General features: G+C 37.1%; 3 protein-coding genes across 5 annotated transcripts; 1 reads left to right on the top strand and 2 right to left on the bottom strand.

The window, feature by feature from the left end:
* Nucleotides 1-1786: 1786 nt before the first annotated feature.
* Nucleotides 1787-2456, bottom strand: LOC122048936 (40S ribosomal protein S30). The gene is made up of 3 exons (XM_042610444.1): nucleotides 2302-2456; nucleotides 2084-2221; nucleotides 1787-2000 (listed from the first exon to the last, which is right to left on the bottom strand). Exons 1-3 carry the CDS (start codon nucleotides 2303-2305, stop codon nucleotides 1954-1956), a joined length of 189 nt encoding a protein of 62 aa, XP_042466378.1. The 5' UTR covers nucleotides 2306-2456; the 3' UTR covers nucleotides 1787-1953.
* An 8330-nt stretch (nucleotides 2457-10786) lies between these two features.
* LOC122045096 (protein HEADING DATE 3B-like) lies at nucleotides 10787-14272 on the bottom strand. 2 transcript variants are annotated; one of them, XM_042605165.1, is made up of 4 exons: nucleotides 14041-14272; nucleotides 13314-13953; nucleotides 11892-12376; nucleotides 10787-11798 (listed from the first exon to the last, which is right to left on the bottom strand). In XM_042605165.1, the coding sequence occupies exons 2-4, from the start codon at nucleotides 13533-13535 to the stop codon at nucleotides 11036-11038; spliced, it is 1470 nt and encodes a 489-aa protein (XP_042461099.1). In that variant the 5' UTR covers nucleotides 13536-13953; nucleotides 14041-14272; the 3' UTR covers nucleotides 10787-11035. The 2 variants fall into 2 exon arrangements, with proteins under 2 accessions (XP_042461099.1, XP_042461100.1); XM_042605166.1 differs by lacking the exon at nucleotides 14041-14272 and having other exon boundaries at nucleotides 13318-13450.
* A 1103-nt stretch (nucleotides 14273-15375) lies between these two features.
* On the top strand, nucleotides 15376-18937 carry LOC122045095 (protein SODIUM POTASSIUM ROOT DEFECTIVE 2-like). 2 transcript variants are annotated; one of them, XM_042605163.1, is made up of 5 exons: nucleotides 15376-15774; nucleotides 17329-17527; nucleotides 18183-18392; nucleotides 18493-18568; nucleotides 18631-18937. In XM_042605163.1, exons 3-5 carry the CDS (start codon nucleotides 18201-18203, stop codon nucleotides 18762-18764), a joined length of 402 nt encoding a protein of 133 aa, XP_042461097.1. In that variant the 5' UTR covers nucleotides 15376-15774; nucleotides 17329-17527; nucleotides 18183-18200; the 3' UTR covers nucleotides 18765-18937. The 2 variants fall into 2 exon arrangements, with proteins under 2 accessions (XP_042461097.1, XP_042461098.1); XM_042605164.1 differs by lacking the exons at nucleotides 15376-15774; nucleotides 17329-17527 and having other exon boundaries at nucleotides 17549-18392.
* Nucleotides 18938-19433: the final 496 nt, after the last annotated feature.

Below are 19433 nucleotides of genomic sequence, written 5' to 3'. Positions count from 1 at the left end.
AAAACAACTAAAAACATAACCATCTTTTACAATAATTTTCAAATTTTTAGTAAAAAGAGATTAAATATTATTTTTTAAATACAGAATACAACATACTGCTAAATAGAAAACGATATTTTATCCAAAAACAACTTCTTTAAGCCGTGAAGACAAATATAACAAGTCGACACAGAATTCATGGTGGCTATTTTTTTATTCACTTTTCTTTTTAAAAAAATGCTTAAGCTGGTTTTAATTTGCAAGATGTCTTAAAAAAAATTATTTCCATTTTCAAAACGTTTTTCACTGTCCTCACTGGAATTGAAATTGCCCGCTTGCATTTTACGATCAATATCATCACAAAAGCATCTTCACAGTCACAGCTTTACAATCACAACCATCATAATATACAATTGAACTCTGGCAAATTAATCACCAACTTAACAAACATATTAACTAATTCACAGAGATTCCATATTTATTATAATAAATACGCTTGAAATGATAAAATATGATTGACATAACATACAACTATTTGATGCAAGTCATTTATAATTTAGACAATTTTTAACAAATAAAATTACATCAGAGGAACACTAGCAGGTAAGATTGCAGGGATTTCAATTTTTAGTGAAAGGAGATTCAAATAGCACCAGTTTACATCAATAGGCAATTTTAGTTGAGTTTTTTTTCTTCTTATTCTTCCTATCTACAGATCACAATGTTTCAAATAAAAATAATGAGTAGGATTCGGCCAAGGTTTTAGTCGGTTTATCCAATCCAACAGGGAATTTTTAGGTCTTGAACAGAGTGTATACTCTTTCAAAACCTTGGCCTGGACCGATCATGTAGCCACCCAATCTACTACTGGACTCTCTCGGTTCGACACTTGATCTACTCAAACTGTCCTGACTCATCCGAATAGCTTGGCGAGTATGGTCCGACTGGATCAGCTTGATTTATTCAACCAACCATTCTGACTCATCTGTCTGCCCGACCCACTAGAGCTTGAAACTTCCTATACAACAAGGATTACCAGGTTTACTTATCGTGCCTAGACAACCGCTACCCGGATCGATAGTGTAGCCCCCCAATCTACAACTGGACTCTCTCGGTTCGATCCACTTGATCTACTCAAACTGTCCCAACTCATCCGAATAGCTTGGCGAGTGTGGTCCAACTAGATCAGCTTGATTCATTCAATCAACCACTCAAACTCGTCTGTCTACCCGAGCCACTAGAACTCGAAACTCCCTATCCAAAAGGGACTACAAGATTAAGGTTTACTTATCATGCCTAGAAAACCTCCTATCCTCTCTACATTCTCTTGTTAAACAAGGACTCAAACTAGGTTTACTTGGATGGAGTGGTATGAGTAATATAGCCTTGCATTTCAAAACCTATCTAATGTTTACGGAGTTGCAAGTAAACAGACTGAAGCAAAGTTTCTCTCCTCTCGCACTCTCCAGGTCGACAAATACCTGGACTGGATTTGGTTGGATGAAAATACAAGGGCGGAAGTCGACTAAACTGTCATTTTAACATCCTTAACCATGCAATGAGCAAACAATGTCTAAAGATGCTATCCATCTTCTTCCTAAACCAACTTTAATGATGGAACATTAAGGTGTTAGTGGAAAGTTTTAATACAAAGTGGAATCAAGTGTAATCTCATGATCAAGCAAATAGTAGATCTGTTTCCAGGTTAACTCTGAACATGAGTGAGATCCAAGACAAAAGAATCACACAGAGTGATTGCATTTATCATAAAATCAGGCATCAGAACAGCATAGCAATAACATCAATGTAAAGAAGAATTCCACGATTCAATTCATATCCCACTTAGTTACTGTAATCAAAGACAAAAAGGAAAAAAAAAACAAAGAAAGATCAAAAGGATAAAGTACGTAGACAGGAAATGGTACGCAAAATGATAAAGGAGGCAATTTGGTACCACCGTGACCACCAGAATCTTTACTTCTCCGACGAGTTTGGACCCCTCTTCTTCCCGAATCCAACAACTGCAAAGAAGAAGAAACGATCAGAGAATTGTCCGGTGCGAAAGGAGAGCTACGGGAAGAAAAAAATAAAAAAAAATCAATACCGGCGGTGACGAAACGACGATTGTACTGCATGCGTTTGTGGGCCCTTCCGCGGGGCTTCTTCTTCTTGTCCTGCTTCGCCACCTTCGGCGTCTGCCCTCGAACCTTCCCGGCGCGAGCCAAAGAACCGTGCACCTTACCTGACGCCGATCAGAACGAAGACGACGAATTGGATACCAATACAAAATTGTATCAGCAAAGGGAGATCTCGATTACTAACCCATGTCGACGTGTAGCGAACGAGGGCCGGAGAAGGAAGCGAGCTGTTTGTTCTCTCTCTGAGGGGCGGCTAGGGTTTTTCGAGGTTACGGCAATGGGTTCTTTAATAGGGACAGAACTCCACGTGTATCGTTTCTGAAAATTTAAAATTAAAACCGTGACGACGATCGAAATTTATTTCTCCTTCGAAAAAATTACAACTCACAATGAAAAAGATCACAAAAGTCAAAAGAGGAAATAAACATTTAAATCTCTACACTCAAAGGTATTTTAATAGACTCGATAAAATTATGATGATAAAAAGCAGGTATCTTTATTTGGCTCCATCGTCCTTTCTATTCAGTACCTTTATCATTCATTATGGAGTTTACAACTCATATTGACTCAGTATTTCTTCTTTATGTCACTTTACTGAGTCATAAAGTATTCTTTACAGTTATTCGAAAGGACGGTTCCCCGGGCTCAATCCCTTTCTTTTTACACGTGTTTGGATTTTGGGCTTACCACTTGCTTCCGAGTTACGGTGGAGTTTCTTATATGACACGATAGATGTCTCGTAAGGCATTGGATGACCTCCAGAGATCTTTTCTCATTTATTGAATTATTGAGAGTTTCTCGGTCCAATAATTATCTCTTATTCCTCCCAGATGCCTTCTTGGTTAAAATCATACTCCTTCATTTGCTGAATGAGTTCCAACTCATTAATAGCTAAAGATGCATTTCTAATAGCTTGATCTTCAATGTCTCTCATCCTTCATCGCTAATTGATGCGGAAATTTTTGTCGCAATGGAAACTATGAGTGCCTTAAAAATTCACTTCCTGGATAAGGAAGAAATTACACTGAGGACAGATTGCTAAGTCATCATTAGCTTTCATAATAAGTCTGTCAGAAACAAGCCTTCTAGAGTTAGATGGATTGCTTTTACAGACTTTATTACGGACACCGGAGTAAAGGTAAATTTTGAACATTTTGATGGTAAATTAAATGTTTTCGCTGACGATCTATCCAGGCTGGTGGAAGATTCAGAGACATTGACAGTACTAACAAAAGAAGAGGTAGGAGGATCTGCTCAATTTCTGTTACTAACTGAATACGAAGACTTAATACATGAGGCTGCCAAAAATATACTCCTTCCCGAAGAACATCATAAGTGGCGAAGGATGAGAGACATTGAAGATCAAGCTATTAGAAATGCATCCTTAGCTATTAATGAGTTGGAACTCATTCAGCAAATGGAGTATGGTTTTAACCACAGAAGATATCTGGGAGGAACAAGAGACAATTATTGGATCGAGAAACTCCCAATAATTCAAGAAATGAGAAAAGATCTCTGGAGGTTATCCAATACCTTACGAGACATCTATCGTGTCATACAAGAAACTCCACCATAACTCGGAAGCAAGTGGTAAGCCTGAAATCCAAACACATGTAAAAAGAATGGATTGAGCCCCGAGGAGTCGTCCTTTCAAATAGCTGTAAAGAATGCTTTATGACTCAGCAAAGTGACATAAAGAAGAAATGCTAAGTCAGTATGCGTTGTAAAGTCCATAATGGGCGACAAAGGTGCTGAATAGGAGGGACGATGGGGTCAAATAAGGGTACCCACTTCTTATCATCATAACTTTGTCGAGTCTATTAAAGGACTTTGAGTGTAGAGGTTTAAACACACTTGAGCAACACCAAGGTGTTTATTTCCTCTTTTGTGATCTTTTTCAGTTGTGAGCTGTAATTTTCTGAAGGAGAAATAAATTTCGAGCGTCGTCTCGAGTTTAATTTCAAACTCTCATAAACGATACTAGAACTCTTGAGTTTAATTTCAAATTCTCATAAACGATTCTTTTCTAGTATCAGAGCTTGAGTGCAAAGTAACTTAAGCTCATGGTCGACTAGAAATATAAATTCAAGGTGAAGGTAAGGGTTGTATATCATTCATTTATGTGTTCATTATCTCTCTTATGATTCAAGGAGTTAATCGCTAGGCTGAAAGGTGGAGACTCGATAAGCATCCTTGGTCTGGATTTTCGCAAGGCTAGTAAGTGCGTAAGACGGTAAGCCAGAAAGCCTTATTTGACGATACTCCTTGCTAAAGAATGACGATATATCAGATAGCATATGATAAGACAACTGAATTCATTAACTGATTGCAAAAGACTGCGGTGTGCGTAAGTCTTATAGTAAGAAGTCATTACCCGTCACGTGAGCAAGAAAGTTTTATGAATTCCTAAGCTGTAATTGTGTTCATTTGATGTATCATGTCTGAAAAATATGAACGAAGCATAAATGAGTGGTACAACAAATCCTGAACCGTAAACCTTGAATATTTAGACCTTGCTGAATTACCAAAACCCAAAACCTCATAACTAGTACATAATATTGGAGTAGTTTATGATAGGATTTCATTACTATCAAAAGTTTCCTTAAAACACTTTTATGCTCTAGAGGAAGAAAACCAAGCTTTGCGAAAGGAGGTAGTTCAATTACAAGTCTCTGCTTGTAATCTTGAGAAGGAATTAGTAGATCATAGGTCACTAACTAGAGCGGAAGTCCGAAACCTGATCATAGAAGTGTTTAAGCAACCAAAACCAATTGAAGAAGAAGTTATTAGGCAAATTAAGGAGCTAAATATTAGCATCAAAAGGGTTGAAAGGTTGGTAGAAAAGATCAAAACCCTTATAGGTTAATGAGTGAAGATTGAGCAAAACAATCAGAAGACCCGAACTATTTAAAAGAGTAAAGGCTACAGAATTACTAGAAGCCCCATCCGTTGGATTTGCAAAACCTACAGATTTTAAAACAACATTTGACACTCACAGAACCCTGATAAAGCAAAACAATACGATCACTTCCCTTCTTATTGTGTTAAGTAATCAAGTTATGAAAGTACATGAGCAGGTGCAGGATTTAGAAAGTAATATTTCAACATTTACAAGGCAGGACAACACTAAGGAACTTGAAGCTTCAATTGAAGAGCTTACAAAGAAGCTCAGCGGATTATCCTTGGGAATAGAATATGTAATTCCTAAGAAGCAAGGCTCAATTCTAGTCCATCGCAATCCATCAGATATTCTCGAACAAGAGAAAAAGAAATGAGTACTACAAGGCCTCTAGCAGTATCTCAAATAACAACTCAAGTACCCAACGCGGAAGATCAAATCAGAGATTATCGAACCAATCGAAGAAGGCTTTATAATATGCAAATAAGATTAATGCCCAGCCAAAGGCATTTCAGACGAACTATAGAGAGCCAAATAAGTCCTGAAGAGCAGTTGGACATATCGAGATCCAGAAGAGCTAGAATGGTGCCAGCGGAGATATTATACTCAGTAGGATCTAGACCTACTCAACACAGAGTTTACCAGCACTATTCTGAAGAAGATGTTCTTTGTATTGAAGAAAATCAAGTGGATTTACCACTTGTTACAAATCAAAGCCATCAAGCATTACAAGAGGCTGGATTTCACCATATTCATATGGGTCACGTAATGATAAAGGTCTATGCTTTACATAGACGAGACACAGGAGCAATGGTATTAATTGTCCTTCAAGACACCAGATAGCGAGGGGATAGATCCATTATTGCTACTATGAAAATGGACCTTACCCGAGGAACCCAAATGATATATGTGATACCAGACTTAATGATGAATATACAGGACTTCTTGAATTATGTGGAAATTTCTATTCAGACCCATGGATATACTGAATGACAAAGGGGTTCAAGCAATTTATTAATTACACGAATGATGCTTGGACGGTTAACTAACACTAGCTTTACAAATTTTGCCTATAATGTCCAAAATGTTGCAGACTATCTGGCCAGCAGAGGTGTCATCGCCATACTAGGAACAAGATTTAATATTGAAGAGCTACGACAACAAAGATGGATCCTTCGACCATCAACAGGGCAAAGCCTGGTAGCGCCAACAAGGGTATTAAGTAGGACACTACTTGATGGAAGTGTCTCAATGGAGTTTCAAGGTTACACTCCTATGTCAGAAAACACCAGGGAGAGTAATGTTGTAAGAGAAGATCAAGATGATATGGATGTCACCTCTCCCGATGGTGAAATATTGGCAATGATGACGGAAGAACTCCAGACAACGCTTTATGTTATGAAGCTGGACCAAAATGCAATACTCCTGGAGCGAAACCTGTAGGAGTCGCGGGGTATGATTTATCACCAATTCATACATATATTATTGAAACAGGAGAACGAGAATTAATCTCAAACAGGACTAGCAATCGCAATACCAGAAGGGTATTATGGAAGGATAGCCCCACTCTCAGGAGTTGCATGGCAGAAAGACATACAAATTGGGACAGGAGTTATTGATAACGACTTCCGAGGCGGAGTAAAAATTCTTATTTTTAATATGACTTATGGAAATATAGTCTTGAATAAAGGGGAAGCAATAGCACAACTAATCTTGGAGAAGATAGCAACCCCTGAAGTCATACAAATGGTGGAATTACCACAAACTGTACGAGGAGCTAGAAGTTTTGGTTCCACCATAGAACAGAATATGAACCAAAGGACCATGGTAAATAATCCAATTGATACTTCACAGGTTCAAATAGGAACCCCAGAATGGGAAAACTTAATGAATAAACTTGTGTCTCTAAATAGTACTTCCTCAACAAGTCAGTAACAATTACATGTTTTGACCACTGATGAGCCAGATGAATGGATTAATCCATTCTATACGGAAGGTGGTGGGTATGACTCATCTAACTCTTCCTTTAATTCTGATGAATCCGATGATAATGCACAGATGATAGCTCATATTGACTTGGAAGAAGGACTAGAACTGGATTATCCTATTCAGAAGCAGAGTGAAGGTATCTTTGCCTCATCATCTGCAATTTCCAAATATAATCCACCAGAAGATACAATGATGAGACCACCACAATATGCACCAACAACAGAACAACCATCTACTAAAAATCCCTATCAAAATCCAGGGTTTATTAGTGCAAAGATTGGGAAGATAAAGAGAGAATATAGCGAGCCATGGACTCTCCCGTCTGCCCAACAACAAACTGATGCGTTACTTGTACTTCCCGATAACATTGGGCTTTATAATGACGTTATATCCAGGTGGGAATCTATAACAACAAACGTGGTCGACTCAAAGTTATGGTCAGATAAGCGAACTAAAGTCCATTTCATTGAAAATCTATTGGGTGAAATTGAGAAGAAAACATTTATCCAGTGGCGAATGATGTATCCGGATCAGTATGATAAATTGATCAACTCGGCAGATGAGACCCAGAATGTTTTGTCTCAAATAAGACGCATCATTACACTGGAAGATCCCGCCTCAGGCTCGACGGCTGAGCAAAACCAGACCTACCTGGACCTAGAGCGTCTAGTATGCCACAATACAACGGATCTTATAACTTATATGAACCAATATAAAGATCTTGCAGCCAGAATAGGGAGGATGTTCATCAATGAAGAACTCTCGAGCAAATTTTATAGAAAGATGCCGCCACTAATTGGGAGTTACCTGGAAGGAAAGTTCCAGGAGAAATTCAAGGGAAATACCATTGGTGTATTACCCCAAATCCACCATGCCTATCAAGAGCTTACCGAGATGTGCAAGTAGACATCCTTGCGACGAAGACTGAAGGACTTACAATTTTGTTCCCAAATACCTATGCCAGGTTATTACCAAAGCAGAAAAAGGTATGGCCTAAGGAAAGCTCAAAACTATAAAGGAAAACCTCATAAATCTCATGTGAGGGTAATAAAGAAAAGACATCAAAATGACATAGCCAAAGTTAAAAAATGCAAGTGTTTTATATACAGAGAAGAGGGACACTTTGCAAGAGAATGCATAAACAAGATAGGAAACAAAGAAAGAATTGTAATGCTTAAAGAGTTAGATCTCCCAGAAGATTATGACGTTCTCTCTATGGATCAAGAGGAAAGTGACAACGAAGCAATATGTAGTATTTCAGAGGGAGAATACAATACAGAGCAACATTGTAATGCAGCTACAAGCATTTTGCCAGAAAGTGTGTTTGTACTAACAGGAGAATCGCAAGGGTGGCAGGTGCAAAGTGATATTCCCGAAGAGCAATACCTTTGTGGGCACAATTGGGAAATAAATAAAGAAGTCAGCACCAATAAAATCAAATGTCAAGGCTGTGGGTGAAATACGAGTATAAGGTCAAGAGTTCATTGTTTATTATGCTCACTAACAACTTGCTCAATGTGTGCAGATTATTATTGGGGAATCGAAGTAGTCATTGCACCCCCACTGCTCATGCCTTATGAAGAAAAGAGCCTAGTAACTGAGTTACTTAGCTATATTGATTATCTTCTCGCAGAAAACAGAAGGTTAACAGCTGAAATAAACAGGCTAACGAAGAGGTATTCAGAGTAGGAAGAAGAATTAACCCAGGAGTTACTTGAAGACTTACAGCAGTTATCTTTAGAAAAGGGGAAAGAATTGGTCTTATCTCCCACAAAATGTAAAATCGCAGTACCTAGAATCGAGTTTCTAGGAGTAGAAATTGGTGAAGGAAAGCTACGACTTCAGCCACACATTATAAAGAAGATTACTGAAGTCAAGAATGATCAACTAATGGAAAAGAAAGGGTCGAGGTCCTGGTTGGGCGTCTTAAATTACGCCAGGACTTATATAACAAACCTTAGCTCTAAGCTCTGGCCGCTATATGAAAAGACATCACCCCATGGAGATAAAAGGATGAAGGAATCAGACTGGGCTCTTGTCAAACAGATCAAAACCCATGTACAACAACTACTTGACCTCGAAATCCCTCCTGAAAATGCCTATATTATTCTTGAAACAGATGGGTCAATGACGGGGTGGGGAGGCGTTTGTAAATGGAAGCCCAAAAGGAATGATCCACGAGTAATGGAAAAAGTATGCGCATATGTTCATGGTAAGTTTCCAACAGTCAAATCTGTAACTGATGCGGAAATTTTTGCCGCAATGGAAACTCTGAGCGCCTTAAAAATTCACTTCCTGGATAAGGAGGAAATTACACTGAGGAGAGATTGCCAAGCCATCATTAGCTTTCATAATAAGTCTGTCAGAAACAAGCCTTCCAGAGTTAGATGGATTGCTTTTACAGACTTTATTACGAGCACCGGAGTAAAGGTAAATTTTGAGCATATTGATAGTAAATTAAATGTTTTCGCTGACAATCTATCCAGGCTGGTGGAAGATTCAGAGACATTGGCAGTACTAACAGAAGAAGGGGTAGGAGGATCAGTTCAATTTCCGTTACTAACTGAATACGAAGACTTAATACATGAGACTGCCAAAAATATACTCCTTCCCGAAGAACATCAGAAGCGACGAAGGATGAGAGACATTGAAGATCAAACTATTAGAAATGTATCCTTAGTTATTAATGAGTTGGAACTCATTCAGCAAATGAAGGAATATGATTTTAACCAAGAAGGCATCTGGGAGGAACAAGAGATAATTATTGGACCGAGAAACTCTCAATAATTCAAGAAACGAGAAAAGATCTCTGGAGGTCATCCAATGCCTTACGAGACATCTATCGTGTCATACAGGAAACTCCACCATAACTCGGAAGCAAGTGGTAAGCCCGAAATCCAAACATGTATAAAAAGAAGGGATTGAGCTTCGGAGAGCTGTCCTTTCAAATAGCTATAAAGAATGCTTTATGACTCAGCAAAGTGACATAAAGAAGAAATGCTGAGTCAGTATGCGTTGTAAAGTCCATAATGACTAACAAAGGTGCTGAATAGGAAGGACGATGAGACCAAATAAGTGTACCCGCTTCTTATCATCACAACTTTGCCGAGTCTATTAAAGGACCTTGAGTGTAGAGGTTTAAATACACTGGAGCAATACCAAGGCGTTTATTTCTTCTTTTGTGATCTTTTTCGGTTATGAGCTGTAATTTTCTGAAGGAGAAATAAATTTCGAACGTCGTCTCGGGTTTAATTTCAAATTCTCAGAAACGATCCTTTTCTGGTATCATCACAACGACGACGCCGAAGCTCTATTTTATTCCTTTTAGTTATAATATTTACTTAAATATCTCAAAAATATATATTATTATTTTATATAATTGAAATAAAAGTGCAAGAAATTACATAATTTTTATTAAATTAATTATGAGTTTAGCCAATTTATGTCTAAGCTTAACTAGGTAGAGATGGGAAGGCTTATAAGATCAAAATTCATAAATAGTTTTTTTTTCCTAAATTTAGAGAAATCTGTTTACTAAATATTAAAATATCATTCAATTTAAAAATTAGAAAGGGAATAAAGGAAATAAATTAGATAATAAAAATTTGAAGATAATTGATATAGTATATAAAATAATTTTTCTATGGCAAAAGATGAAGCGCAAAATAACTTAAAGAAGTACCAAACAGTTATCCGAATCCAAAGATGCAAACATAAAGCAATCTTTCAATGGCAGTAGCAAATGATGAAATACTCATCTAAGAATCAACACAGAAAGAGGTAAATTATGAACCCAGTGGATGGAATGGGATGAGTTAAAAAAAATATTGAACAAAATAACTTGGGGCAACAGGTCTGTCCCCCGAAAAATAAGGAATTCCATTTTCTCTTCGCTGAGATTGCAAAAAACATAATGGACTATTGCACTGCCTCAACCTAAAATGTTGAGAATGCAAGTATTTTTATCGCACATGTACATGTTGCTAACACCACAAATTTTTCTCTGGATCAATAATCAAAAGTAAATCTCTCACAAGTTGTGTTTTTGCCTTTTGGCTTGTGTAGCTTGGAAAATGCTAGCAGCCGCGTCCAAAACAGAGCTGGCTTTGTAAGGCACAGGCTTTATGGGGCGAGTTGGACACTCATGACCACTTGATTCTGATGAACAAGAAAGAGGTCCTTCAAATGCAGCCACTGGAAATAAGGTCATTGTTTGTTGCGCTTCAATTAGCGTTTCTTTATGTGGATTGCTTGCTGAACTACCTTGTAGCTCGGTGACTTTAGATGCTTGCAACTCCTTGGAACAACTTGTGATCACGCCACTTCTTGAAAGGGACGTGTTGCATGAGCTCTGAGTGTAGCTTTTGATGCTTGCAACTGCTGGAACACTAAATGTGGTATTTACAAAACCTCTTGCTACTGGAGGAACACCTACATTAGTACAACATCCATAAACTGAAGGAAAGATGCCACCTGGTGGTGTGCAAAGCTTGTAAACAAGCCCCTCGGAAGGCGACACAACAGGAACTAGCCACCGATTCGGCTGAGGATGGAAATACCAAGGATTTTGATGACTCTCAGTCTTGCTGTATGGTTTTCGTTGATCATCTTTCTGTTTCATTGCATTCTGTTGAGCAATGTCAAGCAATGGAATCTTCAAGGGTGCTTTTACTGAAGATTTCCTCAAACATGGATTTTCTTCAAGAAGCAGATGAGCTGATCCAGCAAACCACTTCTGTACCTTTGTCAGTCTATGCAGTTCAGCCACTTGAAATGCAAAAACCCTCTGTTGACTGAGAAAAGGCACAATCAGAAGGAAGGTTACAATATTAGTCAGTGGAACACAAAACAGAAAAAGAAAAAAAGAAAAGGAAAATGTTTCTTACTTGATAATAACTCTTTGGATTTTCCAGAATTGCTGCTCACCAATTAGACAAGGAAGCTTATCAGGACCTATCTCCAGACCATATTTGGCATCTTCTGCTGAGACCTGAGAAGTCTCATTATTTCTATCTAAATCTCCAATTCCCAAGGATCTATTTTCCTTTACACTCTCATCTGAATTGCTGTTGTATAAAGTAATTGGTTCGAGTCTCCACTGTGAATGATCCCCATTTCGAATAAATGTAGGAGCTCTAAAATAGCTTGCTTGATTCAGCTTTTTTTCATAAGAACAGTTGAAACTTTGTTGTTGTAGCAAGTCCATTATACTTGAATTCCCATAATTCAAACCCTTTAATGGTCTATCTCCTTTCCTTGAGTGGTGATTTATCATGCTAGATGATCGAGAGTCAACTATCTCTGATGGAAGACCAGGTGTTGAAAGAGGCATGCGAAAAAGAGAAAGAAAATCTCTCTCGTGTAATCCTACCTATTGAAAATAACAATTTTAGTGCCATCTAGTCAGCTATCTTTGATGGAAGAAAAGATGTTGAAAGAGGCATGCGAAAAAGAGAGAAAATCTCTCTCATGTAATCCTGATTATTGAAAATAACAATTTTAGTGCCATCTAATGTAGAGCAAGCTGATGTAAAATGATCATGTGTGCGCGACACAGTGGCTATTCATGAAGGAATTTGGCTGGAGAATCTTATGGTTGAATTGAAAGTTAATCAAACTACATCCATAAAATGATGATAAAACCAAATGATTTTAGTGCATTGCTTATAATTCATTTTTGCATGAATTCATCGAACCTTTAGAAACTAGATCTCTCGGTGAGAGCAAAGATGAATTCCAAGGCATGTTTGTATTACTTGAACACTCAATACATCAACTTTTCGATCCACATGTAGATAGCTACTCAACATTCTAACCATGCTTGTAAAAACCTGTATTACTTGAAAATCGGATGGTCAAAATCTAAGTATGAGATTGCAAACTTTATATATGTGCTTGCAAGGTGAAAATGGAATCAACAAAATAAATAAATAAAATAAAATAATTTTATACATGAGCTTGCAAACAATGTTTGATGATAATCAAGATAATAACACAGTATAAATAATAAATAGTAAAATAATAGAATTTGATTAATAAAAAAATAAGATCACAACTTCTTCTTTCTACATTCAACTTCAAAAATATCTTGACTTATTGTCCATGAAATCCATCATCTAATTGTTGAAAAATAAAGACGGAAGTTTTTGCTTACAATTTCTATGGCATACATGTAAAGAACTAGTCAGTATCATATGCTAATTAAGCATTCAAAGTTCGAGATCCTTTGTCAAAGCTCATTAGTCATAAATCATTCATCTTTAAAAAAAAAATACAAAAAGTTAAACTCAGAAGCATAGTGAACAAACCTGCCTAGAAGAATTAGAAGGGATTGGCAACGGAGCATTGTGATGAGGCAGTGGCATAGCAGAAGACGGCTGACCCAACCTTCGGGAAGCAACATTGTGCCGCTCATAGAGCACCATCTTGTTCCTGGGAGGTGCCCTCGGACCACGTTTATCAGCATTATTCAAATGAAGCCTCGGGAACAGAGGCATCATGCTCTTATCCTCCTCCCGCCCTACCTCCATGGTCTCAACTTCAGAGCAACAGCAAAATCCAAACCCCAAAAAGGTATCTCGCACACCGATCACCGGCTTAAAACGAAGAAAAGACAAAAAGAAAGGAGGCGGAATCAAACTGTTCACTGGAATCACAAAGGACCAAAAATAGATCTTCTAACAGAAGGAAGGTGATAGCCTACCCCTGTAGCGTAAAAAAAAAGAAGGAAGAACTCTATACTCGAAAGTAAAATGTCACTTCCAACTGAGGAACAGAGGCGGAAGAATCCTTCAAAATCGAAAGATGCGCACCAAAGGAGATCCTCGGAAAGAATAAAAAAAACGAAAACGAAATCGAAAAGAAGAAAAACGCACAGAAAGACGCGGTTTGTCGTGGAGATTTCTAGGGTTCTTCTGACCGAGTTAACGTACAGAAGATTTAGAACATCTGCGATAACAATTTATCAGTTGCGAATTGTAATGGTGTCGTCGATCGTATCGTCCAGCCTTTGGAAATATCTCGATATACACGTACCGTATCTGGACAGTATCGTGGGTGGGATACGGGCCGAGATATTCTCCGTTGCTGTCGCTCGGCTTGCGCGAGCGGAGTGATAGAAGGCGAAAAATGCGCAGGCAATTTATTCGAGATGCGAATTGTAACGGTGTCGGCGATCGTGTCGTCCAGCCTCCGGATATGGAAGACGAATCAGATGTGGGATTGGGAATTACCTAGCGGCGGAGAATAGTATGGATCTTATTGCGAGCTGCAGGAATTAGCTTGTTTTTATTTGTCCCGTGAATTATCATGCGCCAGAGATAAATCAAATTAGTTTTTTTTATTTAGTTTAATTTAGAAAAGTAGTCAATCGTTTAAATTAAGCCAATTATGAATTTTATAAAGTTTAGCTGCATTAATCAGAAATAGAATTTTTCATGAGACTGATAAAATTATTTGTTTCTATTCCCTAATTAAAATTAATTTATTTAATTGTCCTGATATTTTTAAATATAAAAAACTTTAAAATAAATATATTTTTTTAAAATTCAGTCATATTAAATTAAATTAGAATTTACTATTTTTTTTTACTTTAATTTGATAAAAAATATATTATATTTTCTTTAAATGATGCTCGATAGAAAATATATTAAATTTTCTTTAATGGTACTAAATTTTGGAGGAATTATATTAAGTATGGAAAAAATCATGTTCAATTTGATAGAAAATATACACTATTCTAGTTTAAAATACTAAATTTAACAGGAATTATATCAATTTTAAAACTTTTTATATCCAAAAAATATTAGGGATAATTTTGATAGAATATATATTCGATTCTAGTTTAAAGTACTGAATTTACGAGGAATTATACTAATTTTTAAACTTTTTATACTTAAAAAATTTGAAGAGCAATTAGAGAGTCGTACTAAATTTGATAGAAAATATACTCAATTATAATTTAAAGTACTTAACATGAATTATACCTATTTTTGAACTTTTTGTATCAAAAAAAATATGAGGGACAATTTTGATAAAAAATATACTACATTCTAATTTAAAGTGCTAAATTTAAAAGAAATATATTCATTTTTAGACTTTTTGTACCTAAAATTTTTTAAAAATAATTAGATAATAATATTTATACGAGAGAATTAAAATAAATAAAACAAAGAGAAACAAAATTTGTTAGATATAGAGATTGCATGTAAAATTTTTAATATACCGTTTTATAAATACAAAAAAAAATACTTTAACCTTCCCTAATTCTAATAATTAACAATGAAAATGGGAAAAATAAAAATCGAATTGCAATTTTTTAAAAATAAAAAATAATTTAAGTTTAATATTATTAAAGACAATTTTGCAGAGTTGAGGGTTCGTCGGACTCTCAGTGTCGGAAAAGAGACGGCGATTTCGAAAGCCCACGGAAGAGTTGATGTCGTCTCCATCATCGTTGCCGCCGTCCGCAAGACAGCAGCCACCGTCAGTGCCGCAGGAAATCTTCCCTATGGTGTCGACGAGAGACAGTGTGAGGGAGGATGAGTCTCATGGACTCCCACAAGACGGGGAGCGTGTCTTGGGAAGCTCAGATCCTTCCTTTAGGATGCTGGCCGAGTCGATTAAGAAGTTCGGGGAGATCTGTGAGAAGATGGAAGATAGGAAGAGGCAGCAGATGCCGGAGATAGAAAGGACGAAGAGGGAATTTCAAAGGGATTTATGCAATAAAATCCAGATTTCAGTGGTGATAATGATGAAGAGCTTGAGTCGGTAATCTATTGCCACTTCAACTGACTTAATCTTCTTTTCCTGATCTCTTCAATAATTTCTTTCTGGTCATTGTTTAGGTCATAGATAATCATAACAACTTGTCCCGTAAATTTAAATTTTGCATGATACAGGTTTGGTTAGTGTTTGTAGTTTACTTACATTTGTACAGTATCATTAATTGTGTTGCTAAACTTACTGGTTCTCATCTATTTGATACAACTCTATAAGGACAATTAATTTTTTCTGTAGTTTTGATTGTTTGTTTTAATTAAATTTTCATCAATTAGCAAATTAACAACTGTAAACCACAGAGCTAGATTCTGATAGATGTCTTCACATCCATTGGCTATTTGGGTTGGCTCTATTCTATGTACTTAAAAGAAGAGATTTACAAACAGAATCTTGTGCTTGGAAATTGTAGTGTAAATTGTATTCACGTTTGGAAATAATTTAATTTAGTACCAAGAATGAAGAACCACAAGCGTATGGTCTATTTTAAAACTACATATATATTTGATGACTGAGATTAGAAAGATCCATTTTAAAACTACATATACATTTAACAACTCGGCTGATGCAAATATTTATTGTCTCCTAGACATGATTAGAAAGGTCCAAAAACAATCGATTTAAAAGCAACAATCATGTGCATTAAGACAATGCTGAAATGACTAGATTTTCCTTTTCCATTTTCCATTAAAGTCTTTGTTACTACTTCTACATCTTTTTCATCTTGTCAATACCTCGAAGTTAACAGAGCAGTACGAGGCGACCTTACATTTCTACATCAAAGTCTTTGTTAGTATTCATTGAAAACATCATCTTTTTCCCCTTGTCAATGTCTCAGAAAGTCAGAAGTCAACAAAATAGTGCAGATGACTTCATTTTACTACAGGGAACGACTTATTCATTTATATGCAAGAGACAAACTTACCATCACGCGGCCTCTTAAAGCTGCTTCGTAACATCTTGAAGACTTCAAATGCCATTGCCATTGTTATCACTAATTAGTCTTCTCTCAACTATCAGATGTTTAAATGCCCCTTTTTTAATATTTTATGACCGTGGTGAGACTACAAATCAAGATTTACTCAGATGCTATTGTAAATTGTAGAAGTTCATCATTGTTTATTTTTGTGTCTCAAAAGACTCCATTTTCTCGTGAGTCAGGTTGGTTAGGAAAATGTTGTGTTTGAGTAGGCACCCATAACTTTTTTTATTCATTTACTTAATGTGGTTGATGTCTCTCTTTCTCTTGTACTCAAAATTGGTGACTTGTGTTTAGCCGATTAGTACATGCTTTAGAAAAATAAAACAGAAGAACAGACATACAAATCCTAGCAAATACATTTAGCTCGCATCTATTCTGATTCAGCTCTATCTGCTGGCCACAGTGCTCTAGTGGAAACACATTCTCGTTCAATTCTTTGCTTATGACTACATCCAGAGGAATCCCGCAGTTGGATATTAAGCTAAAGATTCATCATAGAAATTAACTGCTATACTGGTAGTGCAAACTAATCAACTCAATCCCTATTCTTTGTTATGTTGCAGGTAAGAATCTTTGTGATGTAAGTGGCTAAAACTGAGGATGAACAAGGTCATTCTTCCTCAAAGCTTAGGCATCGCAACTGAAGATATCTCCCCCATCAATTATCCTTCATCCTAATGCATGATCACGTAAGCAAACTGGGCACTTTTTTGTCCAGTTGGATTGGACGGCATAACCAACCAAGGATAGAGTTTTTTAATGGTAATCATAAGCAACTGGGTTCCTATCTTTACTTGCATTATTTTTCCTAGATGTCATGTCATTGATATACAATGTTCACATGCACTCTCTGTTGCATTGTGTAATTGATCTGGCTTACACTCTCCACCTATTATCAAACTCTCCTTGTACATATTTGTTCCCTTAGGCCAACATCCACATGCTCTCCGGTAATTAGATTCGCTACATTAATTCATGCACAAGAGTTTGGTCTACTTTTTTGGAGTCACCATTAGAACATATGAGTTGTACCAACATTATAGACATTAAAGGAGTTGCTTTCAACTGTTCTCATCCGCTGTTATTCTCTTATCATGATATCAACATGTTATTAGCTTTGTTTTAAGGACCCGATCACATGGAGGGGCTACAGCTCGACTTGACTTCTTCCTACCTAGGCTTTGACTATTGCAGGCCCTGCTATATTTAGTTAGTCAACCCAAATTGACCAACCAGAAGCAGTGTTTCGTGATCAGAAACCATTTATTAATGTTGATACTCTTCCATCAAGGAAGTATTATGCGCATTAAAAGCTTTGAGTAAAAGTAACAATACTTGATATCAAATTGATATAATAGACATTGGCTAGCTACCTTGCTTATAAGTGGGGGGCTGAATACTTCTTGTTCTAACTCAGGAGCAACAAGAGTAGCTGATGGGGAGATCCGGTCTGGGAAGGGCGTTCCGCTGTTTTTCTCTCGCAATCTCAACAAACTCCTGCATTTGCATGAACACTTGCGACGAAGATGATGAGCCTGAGAGGAGGGCTTTAATCGAGAGCCAGGTGCTGAAGATTAAGGATGCTTTTGATGGTGCCAAGACACTGGCTTTCCATTTGGAACCCAAGGTAATCCTTTGAAACTTCCTTAATTTTTTATTCCCTAAACTATGGCAAATAATCTGTAGCATAAGAACTAAAAGTCATCCTGCCTCCTGATGCTATCCAGACAGTGGTGCTGAGGGTCTCCATGCACTGCAATGGCTGTGCAAGAAAAGTTCAGAAGCACATCTCAAAGATGGAAGGTAAAAAATTCTTCTCGACTCTAAATGAACTTTTACAGTTAATCACTCGGCCGTGTCTGCAGGAGTGTCCTCATACGAAGTGGACTTGGGCAGCAAGAAGGTGGTGGTGGTTGGCGACATCACTCCATTCGAAGTCTTGGAGAGCGTATCGAAAGTCAAGTTTGCAGAGCTGTGGTTGACTCCTCAGCCATCCTGAGCTGTGGAGATCTGTGGACAGAGACGTCCAAATCTAGGAGTGCGTTCAGTGCGTGCGTCTCCGTGTATAATTATTGCCTGTTCACTTCATTCTGAGTTTGTGTCTGTATCATATATAGCCATTGGAGATGGAGATGAAGCATTTCGGGATCTGTGTTCTGATCCTTTCTCTCATTTTGATTTCTTCTATTCCTCTTTTGTCAGTTTTTCCATGGGAAAGGAACTGTTGACCGACGATGTGTTAAAAGGGCGTACCCGAGCCGTAGTCCAGGGGCCTGATGTTTATAAGAAGGTGCAGCTAATTTTTTTATGGAAAATTTAATATGTTTTTTTCACCTTCTCGATGTTTGGTATATTATTTACAATTTATTTTATATTTTACAAAAGATTAGTCAAGATGATAATAATTTCACGATGCGTAACAATTTAACTGAATTAAAATTAGATTATGTCAAGCATAACTTAACTTATCACCGGTTGAGTCAAACCATAAGTGATCCAGTAGTTTGATATATTTAATAATAATAATAATATATTGTTGTTGTTTTTTAAAATTAATCTGAAAAATTACTGACCCAAACTTTCTGGCGTGCTGACGTGGATCTCGTGGTCACCTGATGCGCTAGCTACCCGCCCACCGTCTAATCACGTCACTGTCACCTCTGGCATT

Source organism: Zingiber officinale, chromosome 2B (assembly GCF_018446385.1).
Source record: "Zingiber officinale cultivar Zhangliang chromosome 2B, Zo_v1.1, whole genome shotgun sequence".
Lineage (NCBI taxonomy): Eukaryota > Viridiplantae > Streptophyta > Magnoliopsida > Zingiberales > Zingiberaceae > Zingiber > Zingiber officinale.
The sequence above is the reverse complement of the archived record's forward strand: the minus strand, read 5'-3'. Positions and strand labels throughout refer to the sequence as shown.

Coding starts and splice junctions, on each gene's coding strand:
- LOC122048936 (XM_042610444.1), bottom strand. Junction 2,001..2,083: donor TCGTCGTTTCGTCACCGCCG/GTATTGATTTTT, acceptor TCTTCTTTGCAG/TTGTTGGATTCGGGAAGAAG.
- LOC122045096 (XM_042605165.1), bottom strand. CDS start 13,535: ATGGAGGTAGGGCGGGAGGAGGATAAGAGCATGATGCCTCTGTTCCCG. Junction 12,377..13,313: donor CTTCTAATTCTTCTAGGCAG/GTTTGTTCACTA, acceptor TATTTTCAATAG/GTAGGATTACACGAGAGAGA. Junction 11,799..11,891: donor ATCCAAAGAGTTATTATCAA/GTAAGAAACATT, acceptor GCCTTTTCTCAG/TCAACAGAGGGTTTTTGCAT.
- LOC122045095 (XM_042605163.1), top strand. CDS start 18,201: ATGGGGAGATCCGGTCTGGGAAGGGCGTTCCGCTGTTTTTCTCTCGCA. Junction 18,393..18,492: donor CTTTCCATTTGGAACCCAAG/GTAATCCTTTGA, acceptor GATGCTATCCAG/ACAGTGGTGCTGAGGGTCTC. Junction 18,569..18,630: donor GCACATCTCAAAGATGGAAG/GTAAAAAATTCT, acceptor CCGTGTCTGCAG/GAGTGTCCTCATACGAAGTG.